Source organism: Malurus melanocephalus, unplaced genomic scaffold (assembly GCF_030028575.1).
Source record: "Malurus melanocephalus ecotype Western Australia unplaced genomic scaffold, MMel_1.1 scaffold_214, whole genome shotgun sequence".
Taxonomy (NCBI): Eukaryota; Metazoa; Chordata; class Aves; order Passeriformes; family Maluridae; genus Malurus; species Malurus melanocephalus.
This window is the reverse complement of record NW_026623446.1, coordinates 1,092,102-1,113,510: the sequence shown is the minus strand read 5'-3', so window position 1 is coordinate 1,113,510 and position 21,409 is coordinate 1,092,102. Positions and strand designations below refer to the sequence as shown.

Genomic DNA, 21,409 nt, shown 5'->3' with positions numbered 1-21,409 from the left:
GCATTCACAATCATTCTCTAAATTAATTTACTTTGATCATTGGTTTTTTCACATTGGTTTATATTGTGTTGATTTGGTAAACTGGTTTAAAACAATTTATCAGCTATTTAAATAGAGTTAGGTTTATTGTTAAGCATTACAAAGCTTCATTGGATTTTTTTAAGAGTAAAGGGTAAAAAARCACTGCAGAGATTTGTTAGGACTTGACAGATAACAAACCTGTGCATAAGTAGTATTTCACATTGTGAGAATGCTTTTAGGATCATAGTYCCTGCTTGCTGTATCAGTACACTGAGAATTATTTCTCTGTGTACAGTGGTGAGGTCTCAGAATAGCATATGAGTCAGTTCCAGCATGGTGTTATCAGCATTATTCCTGCAGATTGTTTCTCAGCAGTGTGTCACTTGATCTGCTCAAGTGCACAAGGAAGGAATTCGCCCCATCAGGGCACTGACCTGAAGCAAACCTTAGACTTGCCCATCTGTGCTGCCCATTTGCACTATTCCACAGAACAGTAAAATGGGGAATTTGTAATATTTGTGTGACATAACTGTTTCTGTGGCTCACTGCTAGAAGTGATGGACATTGCATTGACTGTTAGTGCAGCTTGGGAAGCTCCTCCTGAATTATTTCAACTGGCAGCCCAGCATTTACAAGTCAGCTTTAGCGATYACAGTTTGCTGTAACATTAGGCTTTAAAATGTAGGCTTTAGTGGGGTCACTCCTTCATACAGATCTGAGAAGCAGGCACCTATGAATCTGAATCTGATTGTCTGTTGTGGCAGAAGTAAATGAGGAGTTGGAGCCTTTAGAGAAAACTAATGATACTTCAGTGTTGTGTTGTTATCACTTGTCTGTCTCAGTTTCTGTGGCAATACAAAATATGTGGTGAATATTATCAAAAATGCTGTGTTTCAACCAGACTTATCTCCATATTTCTTCAAGCTCGATTTAACAACTGAAAGCATCACTATGACATAAATTGAGATACAAGTGTCAGTGGAAACAAGGCTTTGCCTTTTCTGTAAAGGAATTGTGTGTTACAGGCTGAAGGAGCTTACTGTGGGGTGTGGAAACAGGGTGTAAATGGAATGTGGCAAACAAGGAGTAAAGGAACTGGGAGCATACCTGGGGAGTCTGCTTTGTCAAAGAGTGACATGGTAAAATCAGAGTCATAGAATGGTTTGAATTTGAAGAAACCTTAAAGATCATCCAGTTTCAASSCCCTGCTAATGAGTGAGARCAGCTTTCACTCACAGAGCCCTATCCMGCCTGGCCATGAATACTTCCAGGGATGGGCACCACAGSTTCTCTGAGCAACCTGTTTCAGTGTCTCAGAACCCTCCAGTAAATGATATTCCTCATAACAATCTAAGCATGGCTTCATGAGAGGAAAGTCCTGCTTATCAAACCACGTTTTTGTTTGTGGAAAGGTAAGGAAATCAGAGCTGGATGCAGCATTGCAGGTGGGGTTTCAGGAAAGTGGAGTGGAGGGGACAGTCACCTCCCTGGACCTGCTGGCCAAAATTCTCTGAAGGCAGCCCAGGATATCCCTTGGCTTTCTGGGCTTCTAGGGCAYCTTGCTGCTTCTTTCAGTTTTTCATCTACCAGTACCCCCAGGTCCTATTCTGCTGGGCTGCTCTCAATCCACTCATCACCCAGTCTCTATTGGTATTGAGAATTTCCCCAGCATGGGGCACAATCTTGCACTTGGCCTTGCTGAATCAAAATTTTAATGCAGAAAGAAAATATATTCTCTTTATCTTTGAAATATGCTTTTTGCATATCTTAAAAGCTTAGAAATGCTGTTTGTTTTCTGAATATGGAGATGGATGGATGGTTAAGACAAGTCTGGAAGAGGGTGAGGCTCTTTRATACTGTGTAGCGTGTCACTGAAGCAGTGATAATGCTTGATAATGGGTCCCCTTAGGAGATGGTTACCAATTGCAGCCTGATACAGGGATAGCAGTCCAGTTGTCTTCCACATCAGCTTGCATCATCTGTGTGGGCAGATTTCTGTATTGCTTTTTTGTTTAATTAAGAAAACGCCACGAAACACCAACAGTAACACAAAAACCCGAAACAAACAAACAAAACCCCCCAAACAAAACAAAAACCCACAAACAACTGAAACAAAACCAAACAGGTGAAAACATCAGACCAGCAAAAATCTAACCCCAAACAAGCAAAACTTTCAACACAACACCATCACATATAACTCTGGAGTTGTTACAGGGTTTGCAAAACGCTTAGTAACATTTAAAGAGTGGAAGAGAAACATGACTGAGCTGCATGAATTTCATAGAGCATGTGTTGATTGTAGTGGGAAATTGAAAGGCTCTTCAGTGTGTGATATTTGAGGTTTCTTATTATATATATTTAAAAATAAATAAAAGTTGATGTGGCATGAAATGACAACACAGGTGGCAATCAATAATGCACAAGAATGAAACTGAATCTAGATTGACAAGTTCCTAAATAATGAAAAGAACTTATCTTTRTATATAAAACACAATTAATTTTTTATCAGTGAGAGAATGGACGTGATTGTATTATGTTAAATGGTGCRTGCTGGGGTAGCCATAGGTTGTTACTGAAGGGACTGTGATGAAAGGTTATACTGTACCACCTGCTCATGGTGACCACATTCATTGCATGCAAACTCCTGTGGAAAACCACTGGCTCTGGTKGAAGGTGAGGCAGTCATCCATATAAAACATGAGGTGATAACAGGAGAGMAAAATGAATATTTCATCTGTACTTCAATTAGAACAGTTGCTTCTTTTGGTCACAAGTTTTATTCATATTAAAAAAATACATCTTGTTCTTTGTGAGAGAGAACCCAGACACAGAAGGCTCTTAATTTCAGAGGTATTGGAGTCTTCTAACATTCATTTTGAAAAGATAAGATGATTTTTCACTTCTTTATGTGKGATTATTTGCCCTCAGTCATACCTTTTATATTATGAACAACTGACATGTTGGTGCTGTGACTGAATAGTGACATGGTGGACTGGAGACACAGTGGTATAATTCCCAGAGAATTTGAAGGCTAAATGAGGACAATGGAGCCAGGTCATTTTAAGCCTGACTTTTCTCAGCATTTGTGAAGTAACAGACTATACCAGTTGTGTAGGAATTAATGTAATGTGACGTGTCTGACTATCAGGGGCTTTATAGTTCTTCTGCACTCTTCAGCAGTGCCATCAGAGGATTGCTGTCAGCTCTGTTATAGTGTGATTGGCTAAAGTTTAATTTTTTTTTTTTACTGTTGCAAAGTAGGATAGATTCTAGTATCAGCCACTGAATTGTTTATGTAGTCTCATGACTTAAATATGCTGCAATTTTCCTTCTTTCCTTCATATGCAYATGGTAGCACCACATTAGCAAGACTAACAATATGTGCAAATTATTTATTTTGTGATGTTTCTGTACTTGGGGATTAAGGCTGTTTTCTTCTGTTAGAAGCCTTTCCACTTAATCATATAGAAAAATCCYTTTCATTTATTTATTTTTTCTTTAATGCTGGGAAAGTATGATAAGAAAGACAAGAAGGCAAGTTATTAATTTTTTCAAGRCAGTTCTTAGCAGTGGAATTTAATTTTCATTGTGACCTTAACATACTTGAAAGTTAAAGCCAGTTTTTTTAATAAGAAATAATTCATTTCATAATAATGGATTATTATGAAGAATATTTTGTGGAATATTGTGCAATCTGGTTTTCTCATGTGTCAAGTTGTCATAAGTAAGTTTTCATTAAACAAAGTCCTTGAATGGAACATCCTGAGTTGGAAGGGACCCAYGAGGAWCATCAAGTCCAGCCCTTGGCCCCACACAGCACCATCTTCAAGAGTCACACCTCATGCCTGAGAGCACTGTCCAGATTCTCTTGAACTCCACCAGGCTGGTGCTGTGACCACTGCCCTGGGGAGCCTCTTCAGTGCCCATCACCCTCTGGATGAAGAACCTTTYCCTAACATCCAACCGAAACCTCCCCTGGGGCACCTTCAAGCCATTCCCTTGGGTTCTGTCACTGTCACCACAGAGCACAGATCAGTGTCTGCCCTTCCCCTCACAAGGAAKTTGTAATTGCAGTGTGGTCTCACCTCAGTCTCTTCCTCCTGGGACAGCATCCACAATATCCCTTAGTCCTCACCCAGAGCTTCTCACCTGTGCCATTGCCAGCTGCAAGCTCTACATTTCAGCCCTTACATTACTCTCCTGCCCTGCCCATTCCTCCTGGAGAATCTGGAACCATCCAACAGGGCACTCCMRTCACAGAACTCATCCCACCAGGTTTTGCTGATGCCAGAGATGCCAAATCTCTGGGCTGGGCCAAGGCTTTGAGCTCCTCTTGCTGAATCCTCATGCTGCAYCTTTGGTTGAAAGTCTTTTGGTGTTCATCTACTTATGTTAAACATTGGACACAACAAGGACTTGTACATATTGGAAGGAGGGATTACAAAATATTTYGGAGTTTGAGAGAATAGATTAATTTCTGACACCCTCTTGTTTCTATTAGTGTATAATTTACAACAAACTACTAAATGAATGAGTGGTGTTTAAGGTGATGGGAAGAAAATAAATAGCCATTAGGGTGGCTTGTTCAGTCATTGTAACTTCAACATTAGCCAGAGAAAATGAGAACCTTCAATAGTTCATTCATAACTCCAAGTTCCTTTTGGAATATAGRTGCACTGCTTGTCTTCTGCCTCCAACTTATGCTTTTGAAAGAATTTGTGTTAGCTCCTTGTTGCCCAGTGTTCTTGGTGAAAAATAATGCAGACTTTAAGACAGTAGTTTAAAAAATTACTCATTTTTGAAAGTATTAGCCAGCTAGTGTTGCTTTGAACACGTTTGAAATTATTGATATGAAAACAGCTTGTGATCAGGACGAATTTGATGTTGGAGAGCAGGCTTCAGATGGAAGGCTTTGCTACTTCATGCTTTTGTACTGCTTGCACACTTAAAAACTTCCTGTTGCAAAGGCTTTGGGAAACCTGTATTTGTGTGAAATGAATTATGCAGAAAATGTGCTGTTGGTTAAGAAAGCTTACTTTTTTGCTTATACCACCTACTCTCTCCTGCTGGATTTCCATTTTCTTCAGTGTGGWGCTATTTTTTCAACACTYCTCARAGTAGTATTGAGATGAACAGCAGCAGCATTACCCCAAATACACGGTTCTTCACACTGAGAACAAATAAAGCTAGATTCTTCTTACATGCTCATACTGTTCCTTGTTCCATATTTCKGAGAAAAGCCCAGAATTCAATTCAGAAAATGTACTGCTCTTGATGCTAACGTGTGATGTACACAATATAAATTTGTAGGTTTGCCCTGAGAATACATTTTCAGTTCTCTAGAGGTCTCAAGGTTTCTGTGCCTGAAGATTASTTACGCAAATACCAAGCAAGAGATATTTGTATTCTTTGATTTCTCAATTGCCCTGCAGTGTCTGTGACTACTGTTAAAGTTGTTGCTATTCCACTTACACAGTGCTCATAATCAAATAGTGTAATAGTTCATGTAGGGGTGTTAAATGATCATCTTGAGGCTGCAAAGATTGTTGAATTGATTTGTGCAACTGAGGCGCTGAGCTAAACTGCCTTTGTGATGTAAGCTTTGGTTATTTTTGCTTTAGAATTCTTCTGATACTGTGAGAAGGTCTTTCTTGTTGTGGTTTTTGTTCACTTTTTTTTCTGTTTAGGTCTGATGCAGACATAAATAATCAGAGATGAATTCTAGCAGGCTTTCAGAGTAATGTTTACTTTTGACTTACGTGGTAACGGGTATGAAAAATTATTTTTCATTTTCATACATTTGTACAAACCTCTGGCCTCAGTGCCAGCCTTGTTTATTATTTGTACAATTGTCCTCCATAGGGATTTTGCAAATTTGACTGTAAAATAATWTAACCCTGTAGCTGGAATGTGACGAGTTTTCTCAGTAGATCTAATTAATATATTTGTGGTTGTCTGGCTTATTCTGCAATGCAAATATCATCTTTTATAATTGAGAAAAGAAAATTATGAGGGGATTCCTCAACCAGGAAGGCAGCAAAATCTTGATGTAAATTTTTATGAGAACTTTAAATCACTCATTTAAAATACACAGTAAAAATTATTTGAAGCTTGAACACCACTCTTAGAATAAGTCTCCAAAGGTTTGGGCTCCACAGTTTTGAGTTGAACTGTTGYTGGATATAACTCTTTACTTGTGGTATAATTTCACATTGGCCTTTCTTTTTCTTTTGTCTACAGCTGTACCACTGCAGCATAACACAATTAATTCTGTACTCAGTGAAATCAGATTTTTTTTCGTTGGTTTTTAATGTTAAGTATGTTCTTTCTTTTTGAGCAGGTAAAGGCTTTTAAATTTATTGGTGCTGTGGGTCACCAGTGAGCTTTATAACTATGTTAATGGAAAGGCATAAAGTGATTTCAGAAGGAAATATTTCTGTTAATTTGAGAGGTTTTGGTGAGAGTTCTGTCATAGCTTTAGCAGCTGTGCATGTGGGYTGCCTAGTCTTTGATTCAAGCAAGYCCTTGGGCAGTTGGTAGAAGCATTGTAAACATTTTAGTTTCAGTAAATACCTTAACTTTATTGCTTGGATATATAGTTGAGCATGGGCAAACAAGATAAATGAGCTTTGATTTTATATAGTGAATGTGTATTTCTGTGTTATCTCACATAGTTCCTTAGGCATTACTCCMTGGTCCATTGGCAGTGTCAGTTTAAAAGTTTTCCATTCCAAATTTGTGCTGTTCTTGTTGCTATTCCCACACTTAAGCATGGCACCCTTCAAAGCCCAGCTTTGAGAGAGCAGTGGGTTTTAGATCCTTATCCAAGGCTGGTTTAAATAAGCCATGGTCAGCTTTACACTGGGGGACACTTGTTGAGCTGTGCTGATGCACAGCACAGTCATTCTGAGCAGTGAAATGACCTGGGTTACTCTGGATCAGGGCACTGAAACCCCTCCTAAGTGCAGCAGTACAAGAGCACTGAGAGTGCTGGTGAGAGCCTGTGACAGTCCTGATGTGGGGACAGAGGCTGCAGCGTGGGTGAGATGGTGAGATAAGGGGCCGAATTCTCCAGTTGGCCTTGCTGCCAAAGGCTGACRCTGCAAAATGGCCTGGCGCCAGTCTCTGATGAAAAGTGGCTTTCTGTTTCAGGTGTAAAAAAAACTTATCTGAAGCTGTCTCCTACTGTCTGATAAATTGAAGTGGTATCAGAATAAGGAATCTCTAGGAGGAAAAAATACACCCTTTCATTCTGTCCTTTATCTGAATTGTAACCATGCTGAAGAGAAGCAATTTTTACAAAGTCACCATCAACAAGCATCCCCTGATGAAGAAGGTATCTSTGAAGCACTGTTCAAGAACTCAGAGGACAGTGCAGTAGTGCATTGGCAGTGAGTTATCTAAGAAATACTAATTGTATCATTAACATTCTTGACAGGAGCAAACTGGGAGTATGTACCATAATCATTGTGAACAATGAGGCAGTTCAGAGGTGCGATGTTTTCATGTTTGATTGCATCTGTCCATTGAAGAGCATTTTCTTGTAGAATTAGGCAGGAATAGATCTCATTAAAGGAGACAAATTAGCCAAAACTGAAAGAAATTCCCTGCTGGGTTCTGAAACTTAATGATTGGTTTGAAGTTGGCAAGAATCTATTCCTGATGTTATTTTGTTAATTGATACAGAGGTTAAACAGTGTGGATTGAACCAGGAGCACTTTTAGCTAAAGGAATGGCTAAGTCTTTCTTGCCTGCTTAATTTTCAGCCCTGGAGACATTATATTAGTTACKTTAGTAGAGGTCAGTGAAGGAACAGCAGGGTAATTAATGAGATCAAGGGAAGAAGTTGACTGAAAGAAACCTTGATGTTCACAAAGTTTAGAAACTGTAGCAGACAAAGTTACCTTTTAAMAACGGATGGAAGAAATAAGAGCCAAAAGCAGACTCTGTCCAGCCCATTGGGTATTCGTCATTGATGTGATGAGGGGGGGAATTGTGGTCATTTGCAGAGTTGTATCTGTGTTAGAGGCTTTTTCTAAACCGGAACAATGCTGGTGGAGAAAAGTTCTCATAACGTCTATGTTTAATAGACTTGATGCAGAGGTAGAAAAGTCAGAAATTTGTGCCAGGATTAGGCAGTTGACTGACATGTGAGTGAGCCAAGCCTTATTCAAAGAAAATAATTTTGTTCTATACAGTGTCTTCCAGTTTAATTTAGGTGGGGACAGTGGCAGTGTAGAAAAAAAATGGAACCTGAGAAAAACCATTTCAAAGTGATGATGTCRAGATTAAGCTTACTTGTGAGACAATTCACATATCTACATTGCTTTTTTTCCTATCATAATAAAGCTTGTAAATATGGGTGCTTTTCCTTTCGAGTTTCATCTCCAGTTCAGTTGTTTTGTAACTGATGGCAACGTTTGTCATTTCATTACTCCCAGTAATGATGACTTGTGTGAGTTGCACAGCTCTAACAGATGTCTTCTCTGTGCTGCCTGACGTCTTCAAACAGTTGGTGTCAGTTACCTGTTTGCTGTTTGGGTTTGCCATTGACTGAAAGCTCTTAACACTTATTTTGCAAGCAGACAGACTTGTCAACCCTTTCATATGTTTTCACCATACTTCAATGCAAATGAACTTGCGTATAATTGTTCTAAATACACTAAATAACCTGTAAGTATCAAAAGAGATGATGTTTTTTTTGTCTGTTGGGTTCACAGATTTTAAATTTCCCTTTTTTTCCCAAGTAATGGCAGGTGATCAGTGGAATGTTAYACTTGGGTAAAAATGAAAGTGCAGAGTTAAACATTGTGTCTTTTAAAATATTTTTAACAGCCTTTCTTCATCATTTTTGGGAAACTTTTGGTCACTAGAGAATGATTACCAAATGGTTATAAAATATAAAACGTTTGATTGCAAGTTGGGTGATCAGTACAACTTCATCAGCCAACAGGAACTGTATTTCCTTTCTACATTTAATATTTGATTTTATGTAGAGARTGATTAATACTTTAAGATATTTTTTCTTTGAAAAAAGGATCCTAATAATGTTTACTACTGTAGTCTTAAATTGTAGTTTTCCATGTTAACAAGTTTTTTCATGTGTTTTCACTTGCCCCTATGGATCAAATAGGTCATTCTGAGAAGCTGCCTGTTATCTAAGACTGTGGACAGAGGGGAATGAAAATGCTGTGCACTGCAGGTCAGGGAATTAATTTGCAGCAGAGAACCATAGGAAAGAATGCTGGCTTCATGCCAGCTCAGCAATGAATGTGTTAGGGATGCAGGATGCTTTCACTGCAGCAGGAGAAGGCAAAATGAAGATGGCTGTAATTCATGATGACATCTCCTTCATTCTGCCCTCTGCAAATGGGGATTCCTCTTTTATTTCTTGAGAGTTGTTGTTGCTGGGCTGGGCCAATACAGAATATAAATTGCCAGATATCCAAGTTGTCTTTTCATGGTGAATTTTGGTATTACTCTGTGGTGGGCTAGGTTGAACTAGGAGCTGCCCCCCAAAGTTCATACTTAGGAAAATCCTTTTATTTACAAAGTGGAGACTCGTGAGTTCACCCTCAGTTTGTGGATGACACCAAGTTGGGTGGGAGTGTTGAGGGGCAGGAAGGCTSTAYTGAGGGATCTGGACAGGCTGGATCCWTGAGCCCAAGGGRCTGARGTYCAACAAGACCAAGWGCCAGRTCCTGRCCCTGGGTCACAACAACCCCTGCAGTGCCACAGGCTGGGAAAGAGGGGCTGGAAAGGGCCCRATGGAAAAGGAYCTGGGGGTGCTGATTGACAGKGRCTGAACRTGAGCCAGATGTGCCCAGSTGGCCAAGAAGGCCAATGGCACCTGGCCTGGACCAGCAATAGTGTGACCAAGCACAARTTTTATGAGTGGCAGAGGCTGCTGGGGATGTTTAGCGTGGAGAAAAGGAGGCTCAGGGGAGACTTCACCACCTCTCACATGAGATTGTAGCGAGGTGGGGTCAGGCTCTTCTCCAGGTAGCAATCAATAAGACAAAAGGAAAGGGCCCAGCTTGTGCCAGGGGACATTTAGATTGGATATTAGGAAAACTTCCTTCATGAAGAGGGTTATCAGGCATTGGAACAGGCTGTCCAGGGCAGTGGTTGAGTCACCATCCCTGGTATTTAAAAGATGTGAAGATGTGGCACTTGGGGATGTGGTTTAGCAGTGGACTKGACRGTKCTGGGTTAATGGTTGGAYTTGATGATCTGCAARKTYTTTTCCAAACAATTTTGTGGTTATATAGTTCCTATAGTGGGAAGTAGTCAAATAGCTGATGAGGCAAAGAGAGTCTGAAAGCACAGCCTTTGGGATCTGTGCAAGGTGGGACTAGAGGGAAAGCCATGGAACTCTGCTGTCCAGAGAGAGGCTTTGGATCTCTGATGTGAAATAGCTGTCTGGGTTCTGAAGCCAGGACTTTTGTGTGTTCTTTGAAATCCTATTTGTTACATCAGAGAGTACARTACTTTTTWATTTATTTATTTATTATTCRTTTCTTCTGTTAAACTAGCCCATAAAAGCCTAATTACTAGCTAATTGCTTTAATTATGATAAAATCTTCCTTTATTTTTGGCATTAATTTGTGTTCATCATGACTTCTGTTTGCCATAATGTGATGTTAACGGAGTTCTGGAACTTAACATTGAGCCAGAAAAAGTAACAAAACAGTGATGGACTTTTAAATAGAGAGACTAAAATATCAGTTAAGCTTATGGTGATACTGTCACAGACGGTATTTCCTTGGCTTTATCAGGTTTTACTGATAATTCAAAACATGGCTACTAAAGAGGTACTGAACAGCACAGGAAGTTACCTTCATTTGAAGAAGTCTTGCAAAAGACCTCAGAAAAGTAATATTAAATTTAATGGTGTGGAAGAGCAGCATAAATTTTTTCAAGGACATGTACAAAAGGGTAGCTAGGTCTGCCTTTTGTTGATCTAAACATATGTTTCTTAGTATAAGAAAGATGAATTTCTTGGCATTTTTTTCATACTTATTCTGGAAGCTAATTCAGCAATTGACATTAGCTTTATGCTCTGATTATTTAATATAYGGCCAATTACTGCTGGGCCAAAAATAAACCAACTTTTTGTCCTCTACCGTGGCTACCTACATACACTGTCTCACKACCACTCATTATCTTCCCTATCAAAATGAAATATAAGTGCTCTCTGTTATGTGAAKCTCTGAGCTGTGTTTTCCAGGAAATGAGGAGGTTGGAGTAAATCCCRAAGCAGAATCTCTGCAGTGGCTGCATGTGGTGCTGTAAAGCCTCAACAGAGTATCTGAAACAAAACTGTGCACACCCCACTATGCAGATAAACCAAAAGATAACAGATAAAGCCACCAAAGGATGCATTAAAATCCGGAGACTTTTATGTACAAAGATGGATCAAGTGAAAGATTTACTGCTTCAATTCCAACTAATTGATTTCTGTTGCTTAAATTAGAGCAAAATTTCAGTGCTACCATGTATCCAAACCCATTCGTTATTAGCTTACAAAGCAGAATACTGTAATTAAATAAATTGAATGTTTCTTGAAGCTCTTCTAAAGAAAAGACTAATTTGCTTACAATGCATTGGATAGTCTGTCTAAATTGGCTGGCATCCTTCCAGTTTCAAAGCAGCTGAGATTTGAAATTATTATGGGAGCAAATATTCCAGATTTCTTCTGTAAGTTACTCTGCTCTGGGTGTCATAAGAAGAATGGAAGAGGGAAGGGAAGTGATGAAGAATTGTTGGTTTTGGTTTTTTGTTTTGTTTTGTTTTGTTTTTTTCTGCAGGAGGATAAAATAAACTCTGTGGAACAACAGAGAAATAGGGAAATTGCACATTTTAAAACAGCARAAGCAATTCACTTTGTAGAAATCTTTCAGCATTTGTAGACTATATAGCAAAATTCCATAAACTGTTCGTTCCTTAATCTTCCTGAATCCCTGGTAGACTAAGCARGAAAAGAATGGCCATCTTTTTAATTGGCTTTTTCACTCAGCTCTCTGCCAGAATGACCTTTGTGAAACCAGGTAACTTTATAGATAAATAAACAGCTGCTACTGGAGGTGCAGCTATTGWGATTTATCTCCATTGGGAAGTGTATGTTAAAATTCTAGTTACCTGTGGTTTAACTTAGTAGTACTGCTCATATTAAAAGAAACACCTGCCTTAAAGTTTGGTGCACATGGAAGTGTGTTGGTAGATCKTGGGTGCTCTGGAGCAGAAGCATCTAGAAGTTACAGGAATGTTGAAAAAATGAGGAAGAATATTAAACATTGTTTAGATGGTAAACAAAGAAATTATATACCTTAAAATTAGCATATTGCAAAAAGTTGAATTATCTTCATTACATCCTGTTGCCTTTAGTTGAAATATGTAAGTGCATTAAGGTATAAAACTTCATGATGCTTCTAATAATTATCTCCTGAGATTGAGGCAGAATCTTAGTGCTTTTTAACAGGTATGATGGTTAGAAAAACAGAASAAAACCATGGAACAGTTGCTTACCAGCTATGAGTCCTTGCTTTACTCCATTTGCATAAAACATTCTTTGATACGTCAGGAATTTTGAGTATGTATATAGGGGATTATGAAAGGGGAATTCAATCTGTCTTGTAGCTGCTGTCAAATAAGATTGCCTTTAAAAAATAATCCATTAAAGTAAAATAAAATTTAGGGAGGAAAAATTTTCAATATGGCTTTTCATCTGTGTTATGTAGTTTTTTAGGAAAAAAAAAGCATGAGAAAAATTGCATTTCCCCATATTGAAGTTTGGTGGCAAGTAAAATAAATTGGWATATCATGTCCTGAAATAAAATGTAATTGGATTACTTAAAGTCTGATATAACCAGATTTGAATAGTGTTATTCTCAGACTTCTCTGCCTTAATATTTCCTTGTATTTCCCGAAACTTTTRTAAAATTTAACTGGTAAGATTGCTTTTTACCACTGTATCTCTCCAATGCAAAAAGACCTTTGCAAACTTTGATTAATTCTCTGAAAACAGGAATCTGGCTCTTTCATCCTAATGATAAAGACCAACGTGTATTGCTCTGGTGATAAAGTGAGAGGTGCAGGCAAAGCATCTGGTCTCAAAATAGATCAGTAATTACAGATATAAAATACCTCATGAGTGACTCATGCCCTTCTACAATTTAAATGTTTTTATCCTCAGTTTCAGTTTTTGCTCTGTAACTTTTGGTAGGAGCTGGGGAGTTTAGGAGTTGTTTTTCTTACAAGACCTACTTTCAAAATACTTTGGTACCCTGGTTAGGTTTAGCTAAATAACGGTTAGAGGAGTATATTCAATACCACGAATCAAGAAATGGAAGGAGAATAGCAGACTTCCCATTCTGTTTTTTCTGATCCTCAAGTGCCATGCTAATTTGGGTTTGATTGCTTGACTAACTCCACTTTGTCCTGYCCCAACAGGGCATTTGATTTTCAGTCTTGTTTCTGGAGAAGATGGGTGAATGTTGCACTTACCCGTGTGTTTTAACTGTATGGATGTTTGTTTGTTTGTTTGCCTTTAACAATTTTACTGAAATGAAACATATTATCTCATGACAGCCTTGCAAAAAATACTTTAATGTAAAAGGGTTTTAATTGTTAAGAGATCAAGTACCTTATACTAGTGTGTAATAAATATTGCTGATGGTTAATTTATTCCTTTATTTTGGATAAGACAACTGTGATTATGGTGTTAATATTAAGATTAATGGCATTAAATTAAGATTTTGTGGCAACAGCAGGTGTGGCAGTCTGTGCAGAAATTGCAGAAAATGTGGTTCGTTCTTTGTTGCTAAAGTAGGTTTTGTCTTTTTTGGTGGAGAGCATATTAAAGGGGCAGATTTCTTCCAAATACTTGTCTTCTATTATTTTTTAAATGCAGGTGAAAATAAAACAGTAAAATGTAGACTTAAACCAAATCTGTCTGCTTAACAATTTTGTACAGACAGATTCTGTTGTATTTGTTTGAGAAATATTTTAAATCRAATGTGAATTCTGTAAATACTGGAGAAGCAGAAGAAGAGACAGACAAAACATCTTTAATGAAAGCACTCAGCCTTTTTCATGCTCTCAATCTACCTTTATTATGTTAATCAAATTCCATGCAGTTCCCAGCAGGGGTACGTGAAAATTATCTTTTCAAATAAATGAATACAGATTATTTACTGCATATCAAGAAACTGGTTGTAGGTCTTTGATCATTGTCCTGGTGCAGATGTAGATCAGAGCAGTTATTAAGGCTCTGACTTGTGTGATGTCCCCTCATTCTCCTGGGTGTCTGGTGGATGAGATGYTGGGTGGATGTGCCAGCCCTCTCCCCCTTGGGACTCAGGTGTGGAAACTCCCTGCTTAAAGGTTCCCAGGATGAGTTTAAATCTATTTAACCACATTGGTCYCAAYATAACTMATTTCCTAGCAACTTCAAGGTACCSTGTCAGAGGCTCTTTTTGGGAATAACAGAGTGCATATTGTTGGGGCTGGTGAGAAGAAATGCAAGAACTGTAGTTTACTTATATTTTTGGTTTATTTACTGATATGTACAGATAGCTGGAGGTAACGAGCTCTTTATATTCCACCTYCTCATCAGAAGTCCCATTAAAGTARTCAAASTTAAGTGCAGTTAATCTGAGAAASAGTTTCTAGGAAAAATACAAAGAGTGAAGTTTGCTGCTCTYGTTTCTGTGAAGTATTTTCCTTTGTTTTCTCTGTGTATATGAAGACTATGAGAGTTAAATACTGCATTTTCTATCTTAATTAGTTGGTGCCTCATTATAAACTCTGTTAAAAATTAAGTCAGAAAAGGTGGTGTGGGTTTTCTGTACAAAAAGTATATATGCTATCCTATCTTTTGCTTCAGGATAATGTTTTGAACATCATAAATCAAATCATGGATGAATGCATTCCACATGAACGGGCCAATCGAGACTTTTGTGTTAAGTTTCCAGAGGAAATACGTCATGACAACCTTGCAGGACAGCTTTGGTTTGGAGCAGAGGTAGGTCTGTCATACTTCTGTTGTTTGGGGTTAATAGACACTTTTTTTTTCTTGTTGCATAAAACCACAGGTACATTTTCAGACTTTTCTGAAAGTGGTACATAAAATTACAGAGCAAAATAAACATCTGTGAGAACTTGCTTTGGGTGCTCAGAGAAATGGGGTTCTTTAACTAACTGATGGGTTTCTTTGGACTAACAGCATMCTGGGTTATTTTCATAATTGTGTGCTGCCAGAATTCTATGGTGAAAAACTGTTCTTTTRTAGGTTAGCATCTGAGTGATGGTCTTTCTTTTTTTCTTTATATTGATCGGTCATCTTGTGTCTTGAAGATCTTAGAATCAAATAAAAGTTTATTAGGGAGTTTTATCAGGACAAAAGTTCATCTCCAACAAATAGAAGTGCATGCTGTCACTTTCTTTTAATGGTTATGTTATGCTCTAACTCATCCTGAAAATGTARCTTTGAGCTGTCATTTGTTGCTCATAAGTCGTTTGTTTTGTGTGTGTGCCAAAAAAATAATGGYTCCTATGCAGAACACTGAAGTCCACTTTTCTTCTCTTATCTGGTTTCTCTCAAAGATTTGCTTCTAGAATAATCTGTAGGAACAAGGGATTTTTGTAGTAAATAAGCTTTCACTAATTTAACCAAAGGAAGCCTGAGGTGTCAGGAAAAAAAGGATGTGATATGCAAGGTATTTATTTATTAGTACTGATGTCTTTTGGCTAAAAAAAAATAAATCATTGTGGCATCTTTAGTGATAAGCTCTTCAGTTTTACTGGCCTGAAAGTGACTTAAGGCACCATGAATTTGTTGATGTTTGAGGGGGGGGTTTGGTCTGGGCATCCCACCACACAACAGCACATTGTGGTCTTGTTTTCAGCGTTGCCTCTGCTGTATCTGAAGGAATCCTTGGGCTCCTCTTAATATCCTTGTTTTTTTTCTCTGCCAGTTTCTTCTTTCTTTTTCAAATACATGTTCTCCATTAAGAGTTCCCATCTTGTTCAGTCCAATATGCCTCCATATGTTCCGTTTCTGAAACTTGCTTTGACAGTTGTTAATTGTAGGCTCTTCTGAGTCAGAGAAGTCTCAGATAGAATTTACWAAATTAATTTGGTGTGTCAATGCTTTGTAATCCTGTCCTCAGTCTTGTTTTATTCACTGCTGTGTTATATAAGCTAAACCTGTTTCCAAATCAAACTTTCACTGAGTAACCATCAGGCTGGAGAGACCTGTTGGTTTCAGAGAAAGCAACATATGCAGTGATGATGTAATGCAAACTCCTACTGCTCTAGGCACTGTCCTCCTGTAAATTCATGTAACAAGGWGGTTGTCTGAGCTTTGTGAGTGAATACACACTTGTGTCCTTGCCAGTGCAATCACTGAGTTAGCAGACTGAGAGTATCTGTCAGCAGGTAACACTTAATTTATCCATACTTTCCCACAAATGCTGCTTTGGCTGAAGAGAGGTAAGAACATGATCTTCTGCAAGTGCCCTCAAAACACAAATCAATGCATCAGGCTGCTGAAAAAGGACTGGGATTGCAGGTCACTCATACTGAGTTGCAGACATAGCTCCTGTCTACTGAATATGGGGTGAAGGGGAGAGGACACAGCTGCAAATGGAGTTTAAAAAAAGGGGGGGAAAAAACCCCTGATCTTCGTGAACAACCTTGTGYATTTTTAGTTAATAAAAGTATTTCCATTAATGCAGCAGGTATGATCTATATCAGTGCTCGTTGTCCTCCAAATGTATCCATAAAAGAATAAAGCCAGCAGTTGTTTTTAACGGCAAGATTTAAAAGAAGTTTTATTAATGTGTTACAGTAAAAATCTACTGCTAATGTCTGTGTYAGCTGGTCAGAGAGAGTCCATGTATAGTGCCTTGGGCAAGGAGTCTCTTAAATAGCTGCTTTCCAGACTCTGAAAGGGAAGAATCACTCAGTGACCTGGTTTTTATCTGTAATCATGGTTTCCATGGGAAGTAGGATAYTGGCCTAACTGGACCCCTGTGTGATAGCCAGTGTGACCAGTTTTGCTGTAGAAGACTATCACAGTTGCAGAATTTCTGCTTCTTTTATAAGGAATAGATTTATTTTAYAAAATCAAGCAGTCTAGCCTGAATCAAAACAGTCCATGGATTGTAGTTTTTAGATTCCCATCTCTCTTATGCAAGTAATCCGTGGTGCATTGAGGATCTATCCAACTAATGCTTATTGCCTAACTGGTRAGAAAATAGCTTTAGTTCTTCTGTCAGCACTGTGTTCTTGTACTTCAGCTTTCCCCTGTTCTCATGTCACCCTGGCTGAACTGCTTCCTAACCTTTTCTGTGAAAGCTTTTGACTCTTGACATAACCAGTCTTTAATCTTTCCCTTCTTTAATAATTTGCAACCAAATGGGGCTAAGTACTGCCTGTGTTCCAAGTATAAATAGCACATCCTGTGCTTTGTTTTTAAGTATAAAAATATTTTTACTTTGTAAAAACTAATATTTTATCTCTTCATATCTTTCAYAGTGTTTGGCTGCTGGTTCAATTATTATGAATCGTGAAATTGAGAGTATGGCTATGAGGCCTTTGGCCAAGGATCTGACCCGAAGCTTAGAGGAAGTCAGAAATATAATTCGTGACCAGGCCTTAAGGGATTTGAACCTCTACACAGAAAAGATGAAAGACTCCCTAAAGCATTTTGATGTCCTTTTTGCTGAGTTTGAATTAAGGTAAAAGAGCTAAAGTAAATGTGTTGTGAGCAATGGCTTGGCCACTGCAGCTGTTGTGTGGCTTGTTGGTTTTTGGAAATTGGTTGTTTTGCTCTGTATTCTTTGAGTGGAAAAAGTATGTAAATTATTTTATCATGGTGTTTGAATTCTTCAGTAATTTGTTGTATTGTTAGATTTTTCCTTCCAGTGTAGCAATAATGAAAACAAAATAGCTTTTTAGCAATCAACATTTGCTCTCTCCAACTAAACTATAATTTCCCATTTGCATGCTGGCATATGGCATTTGAGGGAGAATTTCCAAGACACAAAAGGAAATCATAAATCTCTTAATGTTTGCYTTGTCAGAGAAAAGGCAACAAATATGAGATGTTAAAAAAGAAAATAATGATAACAAATATTCTGKAGACTATGAGGTTTTGTTCTCTTGTGCTTAGTGATACAAGCAAGATGCACCCRGTGAATTTAAGAAGGCACATTGAATTTGGATGGAGGAAGTGCTTTTACCCCAGCCATAATTAACCASAGGAACTCACTAATTTGAAAAATTGTGATTGAAAAATGGCTTTGTGGTTTATAGCTTAAGTAAAAATAACTGCTTTTTGGGGTGATGTTTTTTTTGCATCATRGGTTACATTGTCCAGTCTTGCATTATGTTTCAGAGTGTAACCAGCCCCCTGCCTGTGTGTTAGATGTTTGTGGTGCTGRCCACAGACAATGGGCAAGTTTATCTATGGATCTAATACAATACAATCATTGCTGTCCTTAGCAGAACATCTCTCTTACAATTGGGTTGTGTTAAATATTTCTTGGGAGTAACCTATAGACTGTCATGTCCCCCATTTCTGCTTGCCCTTCCTCAGTATTGGTATTCTCTTAAATTATTTTACTCAAGTAAGTAGGTTTTTCTCTGATTAGAGAAAACATCATCGTTCTGTTACATTGAAAACACTTTAATTGAAAAAACATTGTTTAAAAATGTGTTTTTAAGGTTCTTGGCAGTGTCTGTGCAGTTTTTGGCCTGTCAATACCAACTCTCTACAGCATTTTTCTTTACCGTTGTTTTACAAACAACTTCTTCCYTTTCTGTATTACTTGTATTCTACAAATGACCAATTAAGTGATACAGTGACACAAAACCACTAAAGTTTTACCAGTGTTTCTTACTTGTTGAATTAGTGCTTTTGCAAGTCATTCCACATAGAAATGAGGCCAAATTTTAAGTGTCATAAATTGTGCCCTCTGGGTAACTGAATTTCRCTAATTTAATTTCAGGTAAAACTTTTATAGATAAAATGCTTAAATAATTTTTCTTAAGGAAGTGCAGAGTAAACTATTCTGGCTTCAAGATGGGACACTAAAGATCATTCAGGAGCCCTGTGCCRCAGCATATAGAGTTCTAATAGCTAAATGTATGTAATTATATTTATAAATTACTGCTGAGTTTCACTGCCTCAACTCCACTGCAATAAATAATTTGGCTGAGTTTCTTGTAGATTCTTACACAGTAAGGTTTTCATAGTGAGTGTTGTTGAAATCTATACAAATTAGTGCAGGTAAGGTTAGGTTTCTAAGATTATATTAGGTTTGGTTTCATTCATAATCTTATTTTTTAAAACATGTGAAACAGTGGTACACTCTTTTATAATTGTTGTAGTTATGTGTCGGCCATGGTACCTGTGAAGTCTCCAAAAGAGTACTATGTACAGCAAGAGGTAATCGTACTGTTCTGTGAAACTGTGGAGAGGTAAGTTAAGGACTAGATCTTAATTTCTGTGTTTACTCTCTGTCTCAGCTTTTACACAAGTACATTAACTATAATCTTAAAGAATTGTAATAGAACACTACGTATTTACTTTTCTAGTAAGTACCCAAGCACAAAGTTTAAAAGTGTCAAGCATGCGTGCCAGGCACAAGCCTATCCATTTTTGTTTTTTATATCTAGAAAAACCCCAGAATGCAAGAGTTAATAATCTRACAATAACAATATTGTAGGTGTGCCTAGTTACAGATGTGCACATGAAGACTAAGCATTTAAATAAGCTAAATCTGTTCAAGCCATCAAGACTTAAATGATATTTCATGCAGGAATACATGGGGAGAAGATTCAAATCATCTGTGAACCTCCAGTGATTATCATAAAGAACTTACAAAAGCTTTTTAAAATCTCAGAGGACTGGCCCATAGCTCTACATGCATGAAAATTAAAATAATCCAGCAATTCATAAGTTCTTTTGGAAGTATAAGGTGCAAAGAAAAGTGTGAATTTGCAATGTGCTGTGTTAAACAACTTGTCTCTTCCCCCTTGAGACAGATTAACCAGCCTATAGGTGGGCAGTAGAGGGGAACAGCAGGTGAAATASTCAGCCTAAGTGGGGTTTTGAGCAGTGCAGCACTGTTCTTAAAAGGAAATTAGTGAATCATGTTCTGTGTGGACGTGTTAGACACCAGTTGACTGTAAAATGCCTTTAACATAAGTGTTGGTTTTGCTGTCATATTAGGAGAACTTGTGAACTGCCACAAACTRTGCATGACACCAAGATCAGAGATGTTTCAGGCCTTTTGGAAGACAGGGTTACAACTCAGAAAAGGTCACAACAAGTAGGAGGAATTGCCTTCCATCAGTCAGRGAGCTAGTRCACATACACATTTTCATCTGTGGCGTACACACGTCCAGCAGAGGCCACAAAGGTGGTGTGGGGTCTGGAGCATCTCTTAGGAGGAGAGRCTGTGRGAGCTGGGCCTGTKTGGAGGAGAGAAGGSTGAGGGGATCAGATCAATGCACACAAATATCTCAACAGTGTCAAGAGAAAAGTGCCAGGCTCCTATCAGTGGTGCCCAGGGACAGAACGAGGAGTAATGGGCATAAATTACAACACAATAAGTTTACATGAACTTGAGGAAGAATTTCTTTACTTTGAGGGTGGTAGGGCACTGGAACAGTTGCCCACAGAGGTTGTGGAGTCTCCCTCTCTGGAGACATTCCAAACCCACCTGGATGTGTTCCTGTGTCACCTGCTGTAGATCACCCTGCCTTGGCGGGGGGATTGGGCCCATGGGTGATCTCCAGAGATCCCTTCAACCCTGGCAATTCTGTAATTCTGTATTTGCCCAGTAAGAGGAAAAGGATGGTTTCTTGCAGCTTTGCATAATTTCTCTGGGCTGTAGGAAGGAGCAGGGAGTGAGGATGGGTCACACACCAGTGTGCTCATCCACTGCTGGTACCAAGCAGGGTTTGCTTTGTGGTCATGTCCCATCCACCAGCRGCATTATTGGCCAGACAAGTGCTGACAAGGAATTAGAAGTTATTTCCATTCTTTTGGGTTCCAAAAGCAGGACTAATTTGCAGTTTTAATGGCTATCTTAAGCACTGATATGAACAAGTCAGAGAAGAAATTTGAGGATGGTATGAAACATATGATGAARTCTAGAAATTGTGAAGAAACCTGAAAAACATAGCCAAGTAAAAAACTCCAGACAAAATGGAGTTTAGTTAAAGAGGGACTTAAGACATTTGAGAAATTATTTGAGGACAATGAAGTCTCCCTCAAATATTAAATCTTTAGACTTCAGTAAGAGCTACAGTGTAGATCTGGGCTGGTTTTGGGTGTTTCTTTGGTTTTTTTTTTGTTCGTTACAGGGGAGAT

General features: G+C 38.3%; 1 protein-coding gene across 5 annotated transcripts in view; it reads left to right on the top strand.

The window, feature by feature from the left end:
• Positions 1 to 21,409, top strand: part of ZFYVE28 (zinc finger FYVE-type containing 28) — a 148,550-nt gene that overhangs the window by 70,865 nt on the left and 56,276 nt on the right. For all 5 annotated transcript variants that reach the window (XM_057374047.1, XM_057374046.1, XM_057374045.1 and 2 more), the window contains exons 3-5: positions 14,909 to 15,046; positions 17,563 to 17,765; positions 19,420 to 19,509. In XM_057374047.1, coding sequence (XP_057230030.1) covers positions 14,909 to 15,046; positions 17,563 to 17,765; positions 19,420 to 19,509 — 431 coding nt within the window. The remainder of the gene's footprint in view (positions 1 to 14,908; positions 15,047 to 17,562; positions 17,766 to 19,419; positions 19,510 to 21,409) is intronic.